Here is an 18,675-nt window from a genome sequence, read left to right as displayed (position 1 = left end):
GGCGTTGGCAACGCACGCCACTGAAGTTTGTTGACTGTTGACTCGTGTAGGACAGTGTGTTTGTGCGCTGTGTCAGATGAGTGGGCTGGTCTTCAGAGAGAGACACTTCACAGCAGTCCGACTCTCACTTCACTCCCAGTCTCTACAGAGGAGAACAGCAGGAGAACAACTCAGGATACCCACCAGGACAAGAGACTAACTTTGGGACGAGAGAAACTCCGCTCGAGATCCGACTGCAGGAATCTAGCAGCGACCTACAGGGACAACTTTACCACACTTTCTCCCAAAAAAAATAAAACTCCTTGTGTTTCCATCTCACACAAGTTTGCGCTGCTGGAAGACATCACAAACAGCCTTGCTACCAAGACACTTATACGCTCTGGTGTGATTTTACCCAAAAGAACAAGGTAAGGAACTTCACATAAAATTGAGATGCTTTCTTGACTGTTTAGGGTTTAGTTTCCCGAGAAGTTGCGTTTAAAATCCCTTTGCACTATTTTTGAGAAATTGCTCAGATGTAGGCTACCTGCCTTTGCATTTCCCAAATGCTTCCAAGCCTCATGAAAGAGTTGAAACACTTGTGCAGTCACGGGGAAACGGAGCGGGACTCCCCGCGCTCTTTGAACCTTCTGCCAGAACAAGAGCGACGGGGCTTTTGCGGTCTGCGAACTCCTGGAAGTGAACGATTTCAAACACCTCTGCATCAAGCCCCAGCTCGCAGGCTCTTTTAATGTTCCTCTGGATATCAGAGGCGCTCTTTAGGATGGGAGTTTTTGGACATTGTGTTGGAGACGCAGTTCCCATATGCGCTCCCATCCGCCAGACGCAATTCATCACAACTCGTCCTCGCCCTCTCAATTGTGCGTTTGTTATTCAGTCTTTCATAGTGTTAAATGCTCCTGTCTCCGCTGAAGGGAAGGCATATTGGGAGTTGTTCTTTTAATATCCGCTTGTTAGGAACTTATCCAAACCTTAACGCATAAAAGCACCTGCAAGATGCGAAATAATTTTGCCTCATATATCTGCACTGCTGCTGATGCACGAATGAACTGTGCTTTTCTGTTCAGACTAATGGTTTGACAGGAACAACTTATTTACATAAGTCATGCATTTATTTTTGGTTTAAGTAATGAGAAAGATCAGTAGTTCACAATTACATCAAGTTTATTTTTCAATATCAAGGTTTTAGGTTAGGTTTACAGTTTATGAATGAATAAGAGAAAGTGAATGTTTTAGATTGGAGTGCTACATTTAAGTTTCAAGAGGTCTAGTATATACATTTTCGTCCCCCGAATCCACAATGTATACATTGTTCAGGGGACAATTTGTTGCATGAAATTAAATACACCTCAGGGATATTCATTTTAAATGTTCAAGTTGGCATGCATGCAGAGCTGATAGCTTTACAACATAAATCAAAATCTCACAAATTACATCATAAGTAAGTTTTGCACCATTTAAATCACAAAAGCGCAAATGCATGTAAGCCTATAAAAACTGCATAAATGTTGTATGTTGTAAGAATAAAAAATATATATATTTTTAAAGATGAGAAGGTATGACATTTAAATTTCAGTGAAATTTCGGTCCCATTTGTTTTTGAATCTGAATAGTAAACTGTGTGGATTTTTTAATCTCTCCGATGGGATTTCAAGGATTAGTCTCCTATCAGACACAAACAACTATGAAGTGGATTGCTGGCTACCTGATGTGGTTCCTGGTGAGAGTGATACTTTTCTCTGGGCTGGGAGACGTAATGAAAGGCAGACTCAGAATGAGGGAATTTGAATAACTGTATTTAGTGGCGAGGCCAAGCTGCACTGCCTCCCATCCTCTCTCGGAAAGAATGAAACAGGAACAAAAGTCTAAGAACGGGAAGGTCTGTGTTGCATAGCGTATCTAAACCCTTATTTGCATATGAAAACTCTGGCCGTGAAAGAATTCCGCCACTGTTGCAATAGCCATTTGTGTGTCCGACGGAGTGACAGTCCGATGCGGAGATACAGTCGTCCTCACGCTGGTCTTTGTGGGGTCTGACGTGACTGTGTGTCATGTCCTGTTGAGGAGAACCAGGGATTTAATCGCAGCTTTTCGAACTTTTTCTGACCCCCTGGTCTTTCATTTCCATATCTGTTTGTTCCTAAAGCTTCTGAGCTCAAATTCAGTTTGAGATGGTTCATTCAGTGCGAAACACGCAAACAACGCTGCTCACACAAGATTATTTTCGTTCTCGGTAGGTAGATGATAAACAAACGCTAGTGGCTTCTTTATTTCCCAGCATGCCTGTTTGTGCACTTCCTTCAATATGCTCGTATGGGTGGAGTGAGAAGGACAAATTGTCCCTTGAGTCTGTGAATATCTATGAGATCTCAACTTCATCTTACAAAGACAGCTATGAAGTGAGCATCAGTCAGGGGCCTTCCCATTCAATGGTCTGTTTGTGTGGCTCTTGGAGAAAGTGGCCCCTGCACCCTCAGCTCAGCTGCCGATGAACATTCCCGAACGCTGTACTAATTGGGACTCCTGAGATAAGCACTAATGTGAGGATAATTTAAATGGGACATCCCAGTCTGGACATTCTCGAGTGGCTTTTACTTTATTAATGATCTCACAATCACTTAGAGACATTACACTCCACCGCTTCTCTGTGTGCACGTTCACACACTCTCAAATGTTCATCAAACGCACACATATCTTCAAAGATTTGACTCAACAAACGCTGTTCTGGGTCCTTACCAAAGTAAACAAGCAGCGGACAGCCAAGTGTCCACTGTGGAGTGCTGGACCTCAGCTCTCAAAACCGGCCTCTAACAATTAGTCATTGTGCCATTTGACTGTCCAAGAGCGCCAGCGTAGCTCAGGATTGGCATAAAGGTACAGTCAAAGCACATGTCAAGCACCTCAGCTTTAAAGTCTCATTTCTAAGAAATCATAATATTTAAGGTGAGAAAAAAACATAGTGGCTGTTCACTTATCAACACAAACCAAATACCACAAAATTAGGGAATTGAGACACAGCTGACACTGCTGTGTTTGTCAAATCCTACTCCCGAAGGGCTAATGTCTTGCAGGGTTTACATCCAACCAACACACTTGGCTGTGGGTGTATCTGCCCCCCCCTCCCCCTCCCCCCTCCCCCTCATACCCTCATTCACAATTCCCTATATTAGTGGTTTTCAGTCCTGGTCCTGGGGACCCACTGCTTTGCACATTTTGTATGTCTCTCTTTTCTGACACACTCAGTTCAGTTCATGAGGCTCTGAAGATCCGGACCAGGAGAGACAAGTAAGAAAGACATACAAAATGTGCAAAGCAGTGGGTCCCCAGGACCAGGACTAAAAACCACTGCCCTACATTGCTCCCCTAAAACAGCCCACTGAATGAGTGTATGTAAACGAGTGAGTGTATTCGGACACTGAGTGCACCGGAAGACGCGATCTTCTGGCGAGGCACAGGAATTCATTCGGTGCGATTCTCGCAGTTTTGTAGTGGCTTGCTGCTGAGTGCATCCATTGTATTTTGGGGCCAAATGAGAGCAGTCAATAATGTCGACTAGGGCAGTGTTTCCCCAACCCTGTTCCTGGAGGCATACCAATAGTGTACATTTTCACTGACTCTTCCTAATCAAACTCATCTGAAACAACTCATCAGCTCATTAGAAAAGTCTCCAAGACCTGAAATGGATGGGTCAGATAAGGGAGACATCCAAAATGTTTACTGTTGGTGTGCCTCCAGCAATAGGGTTAGGAAACACTGCACTATGGTTTCGGACACCATTACAAATGGCTGTCCCCTATATAAGGGTATAAGTGGCGAATTGTATTGAATATGGTTTTGATTCGGGTTTGTGAATATCATATATGAGTGAGCTACACCAAAAAAATGTCTTATTCGTGTAGCAGGATACCGGGATTGTTAGAATAGATGGTTGTCAGAATAATACTGCCCTACAAAATCCAACATTGTCCCCATTGTTTTCTGCTGTTGAGGTTGGTTTCTTTTCCCCCTTCTTTAGCTTTCCAACTCCATGAGGAGCCCAGGGGACGAACTCACAGTAAATGTCTGTTCAGAGGTTTCGGGAAGCGCTGACAGAAGCTGAGGGAAACTCACCCATTCTCCAGTTTCAGGGTGTCGTGCCTCTGTTGAAACAGAATCTGAAATGTTTCCCTTATCTCGGTGGAAATGAAGGCGATGGTGGAAAAAGTTCACATATGTAACACTGAGCTCTATAGGGATGAGAGGCTGTATGGAAGCAGCATGTGTGTGTGTGTGTGTGTGTGTGTAAACCTGCAGTCATGCATGTTTAAAAAGCAAGTGAGAAAGAAGTGACAGCCCCACACAGGTTAGTGCGATAATGATGGCTCTCCGCTGTTCGTGGCCCGGACCGTTGCAGTTTGATTGACAGGTGGTAGCTGCGCTGGTGCGATGTGCGCTTTCACCCTGTCAGTAGCGCTGCTTTTCATGCATCGTACATGTGCTACTCATCTGTGTGTGTTTGTGTGTGTGTGTTGTTACCCCGGCTGAGCCTGTTAGCCCCTGTCTTACCTTGGTGGATTGCATGTTAACACTTCCTGTGGCAATTAATCAGTCTATTATTTGACTGATTGAACCATTTAACGACAGGCTGATAGAATTATCTGCTCCTAATTGTTGATCAATCAGTCAGACTTTGCTGTTGCTGCATATAGCCTCTTGACGAATGATTATTTTATCTGATTTGGATACACATATTTTGAAGAGAATGACATTTCTGTCTCCAGAGAGATAATTAGAAGAATTGAAACGATAGGAAATTGTGTTATCCAGAGTGGAATGCAGCCAGATGTTTCTGAAACACCTGACACAAGATTCTTATAATGCATTTGTATTGCATAATTATCTTTAATGACTCTCTTAGATCATAGAACGATAATCAGGGAAGTTAAAACGAGGTAAATTACTCAAAGTTAAAGAGTAAACTGTTTAAATAGCACCATTGCATTTAAATTTGTTGTCTTTTACTTGCATGTGAAGTGATTAGGAGCATTTTAGTATGATAATTCAAACATTACAGCTCGTTCTGTTCAAAGGGTTTAAGCTGTTTAACATTATGAACTTGACTCTACGACCTTCCCACAACACACTCTCTCCCGAAACCACTTCAAGGTCCAATTCATCACACATCTCAGATTTGTACACGGTCCATAAGTGATCCAGGACCCGAAGAAACCCGTTCCTGTCAAAAAAAAAAAAAAAAAGTTTGGTAAAAACAAATGAATGTAGAAAAAAAAAAAAAAAGCAGCAAAACAAAGTTGACACGATTGCGGCCGACTCTGCCTTCAAATTATCCTTCCCCAAATTACGATCAGACATTCTCCTCAGCTGTAATTAAACATTAGCTTTTATTTGTTCCAGATGGGGCTTTGTTTTGAAGTTTTATTTTAGAAAGAAAACCGTTTCTGCTCTGGGAAACACAACTGCATCCAAACCTGGCAAATCGGAAATCCATGTTCCTGTGTTTCTTTGCTTTCTTCTCTTGGCTATATACTGGAATTCAAGGCAATGTTCTACATCCACATCCAAAGAGATATAACAGTATGATTCCTACTCACATATCATACAAGAGCTTTCCAGTTCCACACAATGACCATTTACACTTTTAGCTAATTGGTTTTCCTAAATCATTTCAAAGTTCTTCAATGAACACATACTTATTTTCTGCAAGCCTGAACTGGATTTCTAAGAGTAGATGTTATGTTAGATCAGTGATGTGGAGTAGAAGATATTCTTGTGTATATCATTAATAGCAGTTCATAACTGTGAGTTAAGATGCATCCAATCCAAGTTACGAAACATATCGAATTTCACATACTCCGAAGTAACCCAGACCACTTTTTCAACCAGACTACTGGTGCGCACCACAGTTTTACCACAGCCAAATGAACCAAAATGTCAAAAGCGTCCCAAAAGTGTCTTATAAATAAATTATCCAGCATAATCCCCATATAAATATTTAGATGAGCCTTTAAGAGAGAGCATCTCTTTTCTGTGTGAGAATATCCTATTACACAATCACAGCCCAAGAGAAAGCAGGACTCTTATTGTGAGAGATAGAAAAGAGGAAATGTAATGCATGATAAAAGCAGTGCTTTGTGTGCAAATGCAGTTAAGTAGATTTTGTGATTGACCAAAGTGAAAAGCCCAAGTGTAAAGAAAGGGGGGATGTGCAACTTTAAAAGAAAAGGCAAGCGGAAGCCATGTAAAGAAAAAAAAAACAATGGATGAAAGTGGTGGAAGAGAAAGACAGTACTATCTGAGACTGGCAAATAAAGAGGGAGTGAAAGAGGTCAAGAAAAGCAGGAATAAAGGCAGCAGGAGGGGAGGGATTCCTGGAGAGGTCATTAAGAGGACAAGCACTCACTTGCTGTTAATGACACTGGAGTATCACTCTAATCTGCCATCATTAGCCTGATTATATCAGGGGCCTTCACCTCCAATCAATGGCACCAAATCAATAGAAAGAGGATATCATGTGATCCGGGCAAAGCCAAATCCAGCCTAGACTGTAGCAGCCCAACACAGCCAATCACAGTTGAACCAAGTTCAGCTCTTCCTAACTCACCCAGCACAGTTTACTTTAGCACAGCATGCGTAAACTTAGTCCAGTTTAGCCTAGATGTTTACCCAGCCCAGCACAACCTAACCTAGTTAAGCTCTACTTGTGAGTCTGAGCTATTCTTATTACTGATGTACACTCTACGTTTTTGTTTTTTTCTCTCCAGAAATTAATACTTTTATTCAGCAAGGATGCATTACATTGAAAAAAAGTGAGAGCAAATATGTTTTTAATGTTACAAAATATTTTTATTTCAAATAAATGCTGTTCTTTTGAACTTTCTATTCATCAAAGAATTCTGAAAAATCACTGTTCCCACAAAAATATGAAGCAGCACAACTATTTTCAACATTGATAATAATCAGAAATGTCTCTTGAGCATCAAATCATCATATTAGAATGATTTCTGAAGGATCATGTGACACTGAGGACTGATGCTTTCAAAAATGTATGTATGTAGTTTTATATCTCTTCTAAAGTCTTGTCTACAAGTGTAAATGAAAAGAAAATCATGCTGTAATGTCACTTAAACATGAGCAATGCACAGGACAGATGCAGCAGATCGCTGAGAAAGAGAATCTGTGAATAGTTATAAGCAGGTGTTTAACACCAACCAGACATGGATATTTCGCACTGTGAGCTCGGACACTGGCATTCAAACAGTGATTAGTGAGGGAACGTGTATGTGTGTGTGTGTATTTTCACTGAGCACACACACAGCAGATGTATGCGTCTCTGAGTGCCTGGATGTTCTCATGAGTGGTTTGGATGTTGTTTGCGTGCAGTATCAACCACTGCATACCCGTCTTTTACCCAGCTGTGGGTTAAAAAAGCACCAGAACTTCAAAAGTGGTCAGTAAAGACATTCATTTGAATTCTTCATCCCAAATCGGCTGTAGTTGATGGTGCTATCCAGTCATTTAACTAATGTTAAGAAGAATTTGATGTTCTTTTAGAAGAAAAACATCATGAAATGATTTAATAATGTCCTCCATTAGAGTTTTTAAATAGGCTACTGATGGTTAAACTGTCAATAATCTCCTCCATTACAGTACACTGTATAGATTTTACAGACTACGTGAAATAAAATGTGGGTTTAATTGCTTTTAGTTCCTGTGTGTTAGCTTTGTAGTCATCTATATGATTAGTGCACTCCTAAAATACAAAATTCACTTTCTGCAGATTACATTTCAGCATATTTAAAACGTTTTTTTTTTTTTTTTAAGAAAACAGAGCAAAAATATTGATGACTCATCCTGCACTACACAGATTTTTGTCCAATCAAATGATCTCTAGTATGCCCCTCCCCCAAGTAGCAAATCGTGTTAAGTGGCTGTGATGTACCTGGAGGCCAATGTGATGTAACATTCACACCAAGAACGACTATAACGATAATTATAAAGTTTTAATAATTGTTTAAATTCTATGAGAATGGTGAAGTCACACCAAAAGCTATTACGAGATCGTCAATATTGTTGGAATCACTTGCAGAATGATTTTTTTTCACAGCCCATGAACGATAAAAATATTGTTGACAGCTGAGTCTCCACTGCAGAGTGCACTTATTATAAGCAGAACATTATCAAGCATTGGTGTGGACTGTGGACACGTAATATAATTATTCTTACAATTATCCTTCTTGGTGTAAAAAAAGGGAAAGAAACCTGGTCATGAAATCCCATTCTCTTGTTCAATCTCTCTCTCTCTCTCTCTTTAGGATGGCGTGGATGTGTGGATGTTATGGTGTGGTGTTGCTGGTCTTGGGGGTGATGGGACAGAAGCTGCCCACGCGTGATGAAGGCCTCTTTCAGATGCAGATCAGGGATAAAGCTCTGTTTCATGACTCTTCTGTCATGCCAGATGGGGCCGAGATCAGTGGATACCTGTTCAGGGATACACCGAAAAGGTGGGATCATACATCACACATATGAAACAGACATACACATACCCACTTTCAATTTGCAATTCTATAAAATAAAGCATAATTACTATATTATGATAGATTAACACAATCATAGACCTTAACTTGGACTGCTAATAGATACATAAACAGGTTGCAGTGAGCATGTAAGATATTCTGCTGCATAAATAGACATACATAAATCCTGTAGCAGATCTAGGCAGGTGGAGCTGGGGAGGAAGAGGGGTTCAGAGTTAATCTGATACTGCAAACAATGAACCAGACTATTTAAATGTTAAGCGAGAAATCTCATTGGCTGCAGGAATAGCGGAGGCCAATCAGCTTGTGCCATGCTGTAATGATGTGATTGCTTTCATATTGCATGTAAAGGACCGAACAGCCTGGGTCATCTAGAGTTTCATGACTGAACTATATTAAACTATATATATATAAATAAATTCAACTATTAAATGATATAATTGGTTTTATTCTGGATGTCCCCATATGCCCCAAATTTTTATGTTTGAACATCCTTGGACGGGAGGGTTTTGTATGATCATGTGCATTTGTGGATATGTCTTTATGTGTGGGAAGAAGAAATATGGAATCTATTATAGCCACACTGCATTAGATGAGGGCAAGACATGCATTATGAATAAGATTCTGGAAACAAGTGTGTGTGTGTGCTGTGTTTTGAGTAGCAGGTGGACTCAAATGGAAGAATATCAACCATGTTCACCGCGTCTATCAAACTGTACCACATGCGAGGTCTTAGCAAAAGGCTACAGGGTTATTTCTGCTGAGGATCCTGGATGAATTAATCAGAACGTACATACCACAGATGGTCGTATGCTGAGCTGTTCGCAATTTAAAACGCTTTATAGTAATAACGAATCTCCCAGTTTTCCATTTGATGTCCATGCCAGTGATTCTGCCAATGTCGTGTCCTGCTAATGAATTGCAGTGTTCTCAACTATAGCTGATTACATTGAAGTCTACCATACATCTGTCATAATTATTTTGCAGAACATGGAGTTGTAAGGTGTTTATGCTAACAGAGGGTCTGAACAAATGTTAAGATTGCTTTAATTTTACATTACAGTTTAAACGTTTCTATTTCCTATGAATGGACCAACCCAATCTAATGAGAAAACGTAACTATTTCCAAAGATGCCGATTTTGTATCAATGTGTACGATGTGACTTGTATGGAAACATGTTGGTTCACCAAACGAATGCATGATATCGTACAAATTATTCGTTCCAATTCGCCAAAATGTAAAATACGAACAGCCTTGAAAGTGAAATGGATACCCTTCATAAAACTCAACATATATAATGTGGTCATGGAACTCATTTTAATTGAAATGTTTATAATTGCGTGATGCTTTCTGTTTAACATATTTTGAATAAGAAAAGAAAAAGGGTAGGCAGTGTTCAGTCTATACTCTGTGCTAAGTAGTAGGCTAGTATTCCACTCCGGAAATGGCATTATAAATAGTTAACAGCTGAAATACACTAGCTGTGTTTGGTGTGCTTTTTATAAGACATCTCCCATGTGCAATGCATTGTCAAAAGCACACTAATTCAGTGGCAACACAGTGCTAAAAACGCTAACAAAGATAGTGGAAATGTGTTGAGGCAGCAAAGCCAGTGTAGCAACGTTGTTTTTGGGGAATATGGTCCAATATGGCCAGCTAGTTCTAATTTCAGTACATTGTGTCTTGGGACGGGTTTTAATATATCTCAAGTACTTTTAAAGACGAAACATGACTGCAATCAGACGGGCTAAATCAGCAACACCATTATGAATAACCTTGCTGAAATGGAAGTCTTATACTTAGGGAGTTGGGGTTTTTTTCAAGCTCTGATATAGAAAGTATTGTTGTATGCCTCATGTTATGCTAAAACTGCACCTAAAACCTGAAAATATAAATCCATACAGATGGCTAGTTTTCACACAGTCATCAAAACCAATTTAGTCCAAACAAAGAGCACATCTGCTACAACATACAATGAGTCATGTTTAATTTCCTGCATAATTCCTATGTTGTCGTGTAGTTGTTGTCTTTTTTGGAGTGCATGCTAACTTTCCTCGCTTTTGCAGGTATTATTTTGTGGTGGAGGAAGACAACACTCCTCTGCTGGTGACGGTGACACCTTGCGATGCTCCTCTTGAGTGGAGGTTGACGTTGCAGGAGCTCCCAGAGGACCGCAGTGGAGAAGGATCAGGTATCCGAATTAAATCTCCCAATCGATGTTGCAACTCTGCAGTAATTTAAGACTTGTTTTCCATGTAAACGTTCTAAACTATTATTAGAAAAACTGGCCTTAGATCTGTGGAACAAGAGACATCTCCCACAGCCATTCAATACAGCTTAAGGATTAAAGTAGGCAGTGGTATTTCCTTCCATTTATCTCCATAGGATTGAACCTGATTAGGAAAGAAGTCATTCCTAAATTAGGAATCATTTCAATCATAGAGGATTAGTAATTCCTTTCAACTAATATATAAGATAAACTGAAAGGATTAAAATACAAAACTGTAAAATAAGGAAATATCCTGGCTCTGTTCCGAAACCTAGTGTGCAAACTTCCATTGGCAGCTTTTTAATCTCCCAGTGTTAAGACTGTCCTAAAAATATACAAAGAAAGGCATCCCACAATGCACTGTGACAAAAGATGAGGATAAGGGAAATGTCTAAAATATACTTAGAATTTATTCAATAACTGTATTGAAAGAAAGTAGTTGAGTTGAGTCTCCTGTATGCCTCGTTTGAGGAGCACTATGTGTATTATGAGGTTACATTTCCGTTAAGAGGCTTCCTATGTAGGGAATAGACAGCAAGGCAGCTCACTACGTTTTGGAACAGGGTATTAGTGTTTGCGAGTTTTCAGATTTAACCAAAAAAAAAAGTGAAAATGAGTGTCCTATAGATGCCCTCTTGGAAAGTTTTCTACAGAAATAGCAAAGCAGCATGGCTTCAGGTAAATATGTGTTTTCTGTGAAGTACTGTGGAGCGTGTCCAGTGTGGGTCAGTGTTTTCCAGCGTGGTCAATCATTAGTCCTGGTAGTGTACTCTTCTGCGTCAATGTGTGTTGGTAAGCACGTGCAAATTTGGGCCCTGTGTGACCGCACCTGGTGTGCTAATGTACTGCATCTGATGTCTGCCGACTCACTAGAAAGCAAGAATAAAAAATAGGAAAAACTTTTATTGGGAAATATAGGATAGAATCTCACAAAACCTGTCAAGAATGTCCAGGTGACCGCAAAATGAAAAGACAAAAAAAACAAAAACAATACTGCTACTGCTAATAGACTGCATGTAAGATATGCTTTTGCTGCATACTGTAAATAGACAGACATAAATCCTGTAGCAGATCTAGGCAGGTGGAGCTGGGGAGGTGGAGGGGTTCAGAGGAACTCTGATAGCAGGGCTAGCCTACAGCAAACAAGGAACCAGACTATTTAAATGTTAAACAAGCATAGCTTACAACAAACAATGAACCAGACTATTTAAATATTGAGAAAGCGATCTCATTGGCTGCAGGATCAGCAGAGGCCAATCATCGTGTGCCATATGGTAATAATGTGATTGCTTGAAGATTGCATGTAAAGGACCTGTCAGGCTGCGCACTCTGGAGTTTCATGACCAAACTATTTAAAAAATATAATATTTACTTAAAGAAAATTAAGTTTATATTTTCAAGTGTGGGTATCTGCAGGTCGGAGTAATAGGCATGCTGAAAGGTAGTGGGCGTGTCGAAAGGTCTTCTGAATTGGTCTTGAAAACTCCCTGTTAAAGGGATAGTTCACTTTGAAATTAATTTTTGGTATGTTTTAGCTTACCTCAAGGGCATCCAAGATGTAGGTAAATGGACTGCATTTATATAGCGCTTTCACAGAACCAATGGCCACCAAAGCGCTTTACAATTTGCCTCACATTCACCCACTTACTCATACACCGACGGCGGTGTCTGCCATACAAGGCGCCATCCAGCTCGTCGGGAGCAGCTGGGGTTAGGTGTCTTGCTCATGGACACCTCGACACTTGGTCAGGTGGAACCGAGGATTGAACCACCAACCTTCCGGTTTGTAGACAACCTACATGAAACACTTAGCCACTGCCGCCCCAGTGCAAAGCCCCGGTGTCTTTGTTTCCGCAGTAGTTTCAATTTTGATATTTTTAGGTCAAACCGTTCTTGTCTGTCAGTCATATAATGCAGGTCTATGGTCACCACCTCAAAGAGCATGCACAGAGAAGTCCAGATTGAACATGATTTAATGACTCGTAAATGTAAGCACTCATTGATGGCCTAAGACACGAAACGAGCGGTTTGTGTGAGAAAACGAACAGTATTTATATCGTTTTTACCTCTTGTAACCACAGCCACGTCCAAGTGATCTGAGGGCGCGGGCGCTTCGGTCTGCGCAAGCACCGGAAGTGATCTCTCGCGCGTGTACGTCACTCATTGTTTACAAAGAGATTTCGGAAGTGTTACCTTTTACTGTGAAGATCTAAACATATTTAGATATACAGGAAATCGCAATGGAAGACGATTTCGATATATCAACAGACAACGTAAAAAAAATTTCGCGACCGCGCGAGAGATCACTTCCGGCGCTTGCGCAGACCGAAGCGCCCGCGCCCTCAGATCACTTGGACGTGGCTGTGGTTACAAGATGTAAAAACTATATAAATACTGTTCGTTTTCTCACACAAACCGCTCGTTTCGTGTCTTAGGCCATTAATGTGTACTTACATTTACGAGTCATTAAATCATGTTTAATTTGGACTTCTCTGTGCATGCTCTTTGAGGTGGTGACCATAGACCTGCATTATATGACTGACAGACAAGAACGGTTTGACCTAAAAATATCAAAATTGAAACTACTGCAGAAACAAAGACACCTACATCTTGGATGCCCTTGAGGTAAGCTAAAACATATCAAAAATTAATTTAAAAGTGAACTATCCCTTTAAGGTGTGGGGTAGGGTAAGGGGTTAGTTCCTGTTGTGGCATTGTGCAACTTTTGGAACGCCCCTACCTTAGGCATTCCCAATACTCCGAACCTGCAGCTATCCCTATCTCCATGTTTTCACCATGAGGAAGCACATGCAGGGATGACGTCAAAACCCGTAGGACTAATTTGCTGCTGATTCTTTCAAGATTTTCCTATGGGGTTTTATGATGTTTTTTTATTTATTTATGTGTAAAATAAAGCCTGTAGTAAACACAACTTGACTATACTTTGACGTTATGTTCTACAACAAAAATCACACACACACATAGAGAAAACGTGAATTTTGAAGCAGATATGTTTATTTTTGCGAATGTATATTTTTAATAAGTAACTATAGATAAGACAGTTTGGGTTGTGAGTGTGTGCTGTGTATGTTGTAGAACAAAATGTTAAACTATCATCAAGTTATGTTGATCACAGGCTTTATTTTACTTTAAAAAATTGAAAACCCCCATCATAAAACCCCATAGGAAAATCTCAAAGGAACTACTTACGCATGGTGAAAATAAAGCAAAAACGTTTTGTTAAGCAAATAATGAAACAAATTGAGAATAATAAAATTAGGCTTCATTTTCTTAATATAAAATATAATTTCTCTTTTTTTTCTCTGTAATGTGACCTAGACATGCTTTCAATCACAGCCGTAGGATTCCTCTCACTGTTCCCATCAACTCAAACGAAAAAAAAAGGTTGTGACCGGCGCATTTCTTCAAAGCAAGATTCTCGCTTGCACTCTCGTTCTCTCTCTCTCAGCTGTACTCCCACCTCTTTTGCTCTCCCTCCTGCTACTTTTCTAGTTTCTTCTCCCCCCCCCCCCCATCACCCTCTCTCTACATCTCTCTTTTTCCATCTGGACAGTATCCGAAAAAAGAAATCAATAAAGTTCCACAAAACATGCTTGTATTTCATTCCAGACACATGGAGCAGCGTAGCTGTTTGAGTTAGAGCGCATCTGTAAAACCTAATGTATAGGACCGAAACGAGGCAGAAGCCGCTGTGTCAGAAGCGTGTGTGCAGAACATGTCCATAAAGACACAAGTGTCTCCCTGTGAGACGACAAGCTTCTCTGATCATCTCTGACTTTTTGTGCAGTAATGACTCCCAGGCCCTGGGTTTTCCTCTACCTCGCGGTCTGTGGCCCAGTATGGTTGTCCTGGCTGATGAACTGCAGAGACCCACCCCCATCATTCACTGCTGTACCTTTGGGTTTAAAGCAAAGGATTTAGAAGTTTTTTTTACAAAACACAACGTGCAATGATCGTCTTGAATCCTGAAAGACAAATCGGTCACAGTTGATGATATCCTCCTTCAGACTCATTTCCTCACTCATGTACACATTCACTCATTCACAGTTGCAAGAAATCAAGTACACATACACAAACACCACAAGAAAGAACTGTTTCAAGACAGCAATGAGATCAAACAGAAAGGAAATGGACACTTGAAGTGAATAAATAAAATCATGGCAATGGCAGTCTGTCTTTTTGAGACCAACTATATGTGTTTTCCTTGGTCTTTATAGGTCTCCTGATTCAAAGATTTTTTTTTTTTTCCTGAGAGTTTCAGAATAGATCTCAACAATTCCTTGAACTGTGTTATCCACATTGATTTTACATCTCTAAACACTGATTTGCGCATTTGGCAGATCCTTTGATCCAAAGCAACTGACATGGCATTCAAAGTATATACATACCTATCAGTCCTTGCATTGACTGGGAATCGAACCCATGACCTTGGCGTTGCCAGTACCATGCTTCACTGTTTGAGCTGCATGAATGCTTAATGAATGTCAACAATTTTCTCAGTATTTCCCCCTAAGGAATTTCAGGAGATACATCTGAGACAAAGTTGACATTAAAACATAATTGAGAACTCGGTTTAGTCTCCTGAGCTACAACAGAGCAACTTCTGTGCAATACACTACATTATAAATGAAATGCAAACAAGGACGTGGAAGCGTTTTATTTTTTACAGTACAGCAGTCACTGTAAATATATACTTATACACAAGTCTTTTCCCATGTTTGCGGAATATATCCACTGGGAGCCGGTCTTCGAGTGTAACTCGTGTTCATTTAGCTCTCTGGTTGACAAACATAATATTATGTTTTCTCGCCCAGCTGAATGGAGAGGGCTTGGAAAGCAACTCAAGCAACAGTGAGGCCACAAGGCATCTCTGTGTAGCTTAGAGTTCCCGGGGAAAGTAAAGTGAAAGTCACCCTCTGATGTGCAGGGTTGTTTGGATACAAAACACAGCCGCCAGCAGACGAGCGGCTAACTGTCCGTCACATCAGGTAGCTCCCAATGACCTCACCTGGATTAACACATTAAACGATGCTCTTTCTGTGAAGATGGAAATTGCTGCTTCTTTTTCCAGTGGTGATAATTGGGGTGTGGGGAGAAAGTGGAAAGTAAACAACTAGATGAGAGGATTTGGAGTGGTGAGGGAAATGCGTCATTATGTTGCAGTTAACGTTAAATGTCCCAGTGATTGATGTTAAGAGAGAGCTTAAGTGTGTACATCCATTTGTTTGATAGTTTAGGTGGCTTGTGTTTGTGTGTGGTTTAAACAAGTCAAAATGTGCATCTCCAAATAGCACCATGCCATTGTACCGCAACAAAATGGGCCATGCTTTTTATATTTGTGGTTTGTTCTGTGGGGGGGGACTCATTTCCCCACCATTTCTTGATTTTCTGTGCTTGTTTCCCAAGATCTAATTTTGTGAATATTTGTGTCTTTTTGTGTCTCAGGTGAGCCAGAACCTCTGGAACAGCAGCAACAGCAGGTCACAGCCAATGAGGGTACCGAACTCTTTAACTACAAAGGAAATGATGTTGAGTCATTCATCTCTACCAGCTCCTCTTCAGGCTTGTACCAGATGGAAATCATCTCCACCGAGAAGGACAGCAACTTCAAGATTTATTCAACCACAACTCCCGAGTCCGACCAGCCATACCCTGAACTGCCTAACGACCCCAGGGTTGATGTTACCGCGCTGGGTCGCACTACTGTCACACTAGCCTGGAAGCCCACTCCTACTGGCTCCGTACTGGGCCAGCCGATCCAGTACTGTGTGGTTATTAACAAGGAGCACAACTTCAAGAGCTTATGTGCAGCAGAGGCCAAGATGAGCTTGGATGATGCCTTCATGATTGTTCCAAAACCCGGCCGGGACTTCAGCCCCTTTGACTTTGCTCATTTTGGTTTCATCCCATCTGAGAATGATTTCAATAAAGATCGTTCCCTCACCACCAACAGAGCTCTGAGCAACAAGATGAGTCGCACATATATCTCCAAGCCAAAAGTGGCAGACATACAAAAAATCTGCATAGGCAACAAGAATATTTTTACCGTGACAGACCTAAAGCCAGACACGCAGTTTTACTTTGATGTGTTCACTGTCAACACCGGCACCAACATGAGTACTGCGTACGTGGGCACTTTTGCCCGGACCAAAGAAGAGGCCAAGCAGAAGACAGTGGAGCTCAAGGATGGGAAAGTAACTGACGTCTTCATTAAGAGGAAAGGCAGCAAATTCCTTCGTTTTGCACCGGTCTCCTCTCACCAGCGTGTCACACTCTTTGTGCATGCCTGTCTGGATGCAGTGCAAGTTCAGGTGCGGCGTGATGGGAAGCTTGTCCTCTCTCAGAATGTGGAGGGCGTCCGTCAGTTCCAGCTCCGCGGAAAGCCCAAAGCCAAGTACCTGATCCGTCTGCGGGGGTCCCGCAAGGGCGCCTCCACCTTGAAAGTACTGGCTAGCACACGTGCCGGAGGAAAGCAACCTTTCCCTGCGCTTCCCGAGGATACCCGTATCAAGGCTTTCGATAAGTTGCGTACCTGTTCTTCCGTCACCGTGGCTTGGCTTGGCACACAGGAGCGCAACAAGTTCTGTGTCTACAAACGTGAGGTTTCAGAAAGTTACGGCGAAGAGCATCGGCGCCGAGAGCAGAACCAGTGCGCTGGACCAGAGAGCCGTCGCAAGTCTGAGAAAGTGCTTTGCAAGTACTTCCACAGCGCCAACCTGCAGAAAGCCGTCACCACAGAGACCATAACGGGCCTCGAGGCGGGAAAGAGCTACCTCCTGGATGTTTATGTGGTGGGACACAGCGGGCACTCAGTCAAGTACCAGAGTAAACTGGTGAAAACAAGGAAGTACTGTTAAAAAAAAAGAGACTCCGAAGCACAGACTCTGCACAGAAGTAAATATATTATATATATAATGAGAAAAAAGAAGTTTATTTAACTCGAAGTGATATTCTACTAAGGAGAGTTTTGCAGACTGACTACTTGCGCACAATGCTAATGCTAACGCTGCATGTGTCGCAGTTACTGAACTGCCTGTAGAGTGAGATATCAACCTCTGTATTTATGTTTACATTACCGAGTCGAGTCGAGTCAGGCGCTCTCAATCGACCTTAGGCACCTGAAGGTTTGTTCTCAGGGGGTGCCATCGCTGTTGCAATGCAAAGAGTCCCTGTACTGCATCCTCAATGCCATGGAAATGGGAGTTTGGAGGAGTTGCAGTTCTCTTTTCGCCACTGCATGCACCATTTGTCTGCCTTATGTCTACGTTCTATTTGTTGGTTCATTACGCCAGCCATCGCAGAGGTCGCTCCATGACTCCTTCTCTCCGCTCTCCTGCCCTGTATTAAAACATGGTTTAGAAGACTTTTTTAAATTATTTCAATATACTTAATGTTTTATTTTTTTAACTGTTATTTTTTTGTTATTGACAACAATTATTAGTGGTAAAAATGTGTTTTAAATCTATATGAAAGTCAACGTTGTTTCCCCACTGTCAACTTGTGTGTATAATCTCAGTTTGTGAATCTGGTGTGTGTAAATGTGTCTCATCTCTTTGTCACATGTACAGATTTTCTCTGCCAATATTCATGTACATAAAACACTAAATATAGACATCTGTAATCCCAGTGGTTCTGTGTTTCTCTGCCAGTAGTATTATATACATGCTGGAAAATACCCACATGAATGAGGTGTATGTTCTGCTATGAAGTTAGGTTTTTTTTCGCATGACATATACATACTGTAGATGTCACATTCGACCGCTCCAGACACGTTGAAGCTTCCGCCATCTTGGAACTCTTAACATGAAGCTGTTCATCACTCATACTAACAAATCAATGCATTTTCATCA

General features: G+C 41.2%; 1 protein-coding gene across 1 annotated transcript; it reads left to right on the top strand.

The window, feature by feature from the left end:
• The first annotated feature begins 315 nt into the window (after positions 1–315).
• ndnf (neuron-derived neurotrophic factor) lies at positions 316–18,454 on the top strand. The gene is made up of 4 exons (XM_056240430.1): positions 316–407; positions 8,313–8,501; positions 10,602–10,726; positions 16,271–18,454. Exons 2-4 carry the CDS (start codon positions 8,314–8,316, stop codon positions 17,680–17,682), a joined length of 1,725 nt encoding a protein of 574 aa, XP_056096405.1. The 5' UTR covers positions 316–407; position 8,313; the 3' UTR covers positions 17,683–18,454.
• The last annotated feature ends 221 nt before the right edge of the window (positions 18,455–18,675 follow it).

The sequence above is a fragment of the Rhinichthys klamathensis genome, unplaced genomic scaffold (assembly GCF_029890125.1).
Source record: "Rhinichthys klamathensis goyatoka isolate OS25496 unplaced genomic scaffold, OSU_Roscu_1.1 h1tg000597l_1, whole genome shotgun sequence".
NCBI lineage: Eukaryota > Metazoa > Chordata > Actinopteri > Cypriniformes > Leuciscidae > Rhinichthys > Rhinichthys klamathensis.
The sequence above is the reverse complement of the archived record's forward strand: the minus strand, read 5'-3'. Positions and strand labels throughout refer to the sequence as shown.

Bases quoted from the DNA above. Each gene is read 5' to 3' on its own strand.
- ndnf (XM_056240430.1), top strand. From the start codon at position 8,314: ATGGCGTGGATGTGTGGATGTTATGGTGTGGTGTTGCTGGTCTTGGGG. The intron at 8,502-10,601 runs GTGGGATCATAC...TCGCTTTTGCAG, and splicing joins TTCAGGGATACACCGAAAAG to GTATTATTTTGTGGTGGAGG. The intron at 10,727-16,270 runs GTATCCGAATTA...TTTGTGTCTCAG, and splicing joins CCGCAGTGGAGAAGGATCAG to GTGAGCCAGAACCTCTGGAA.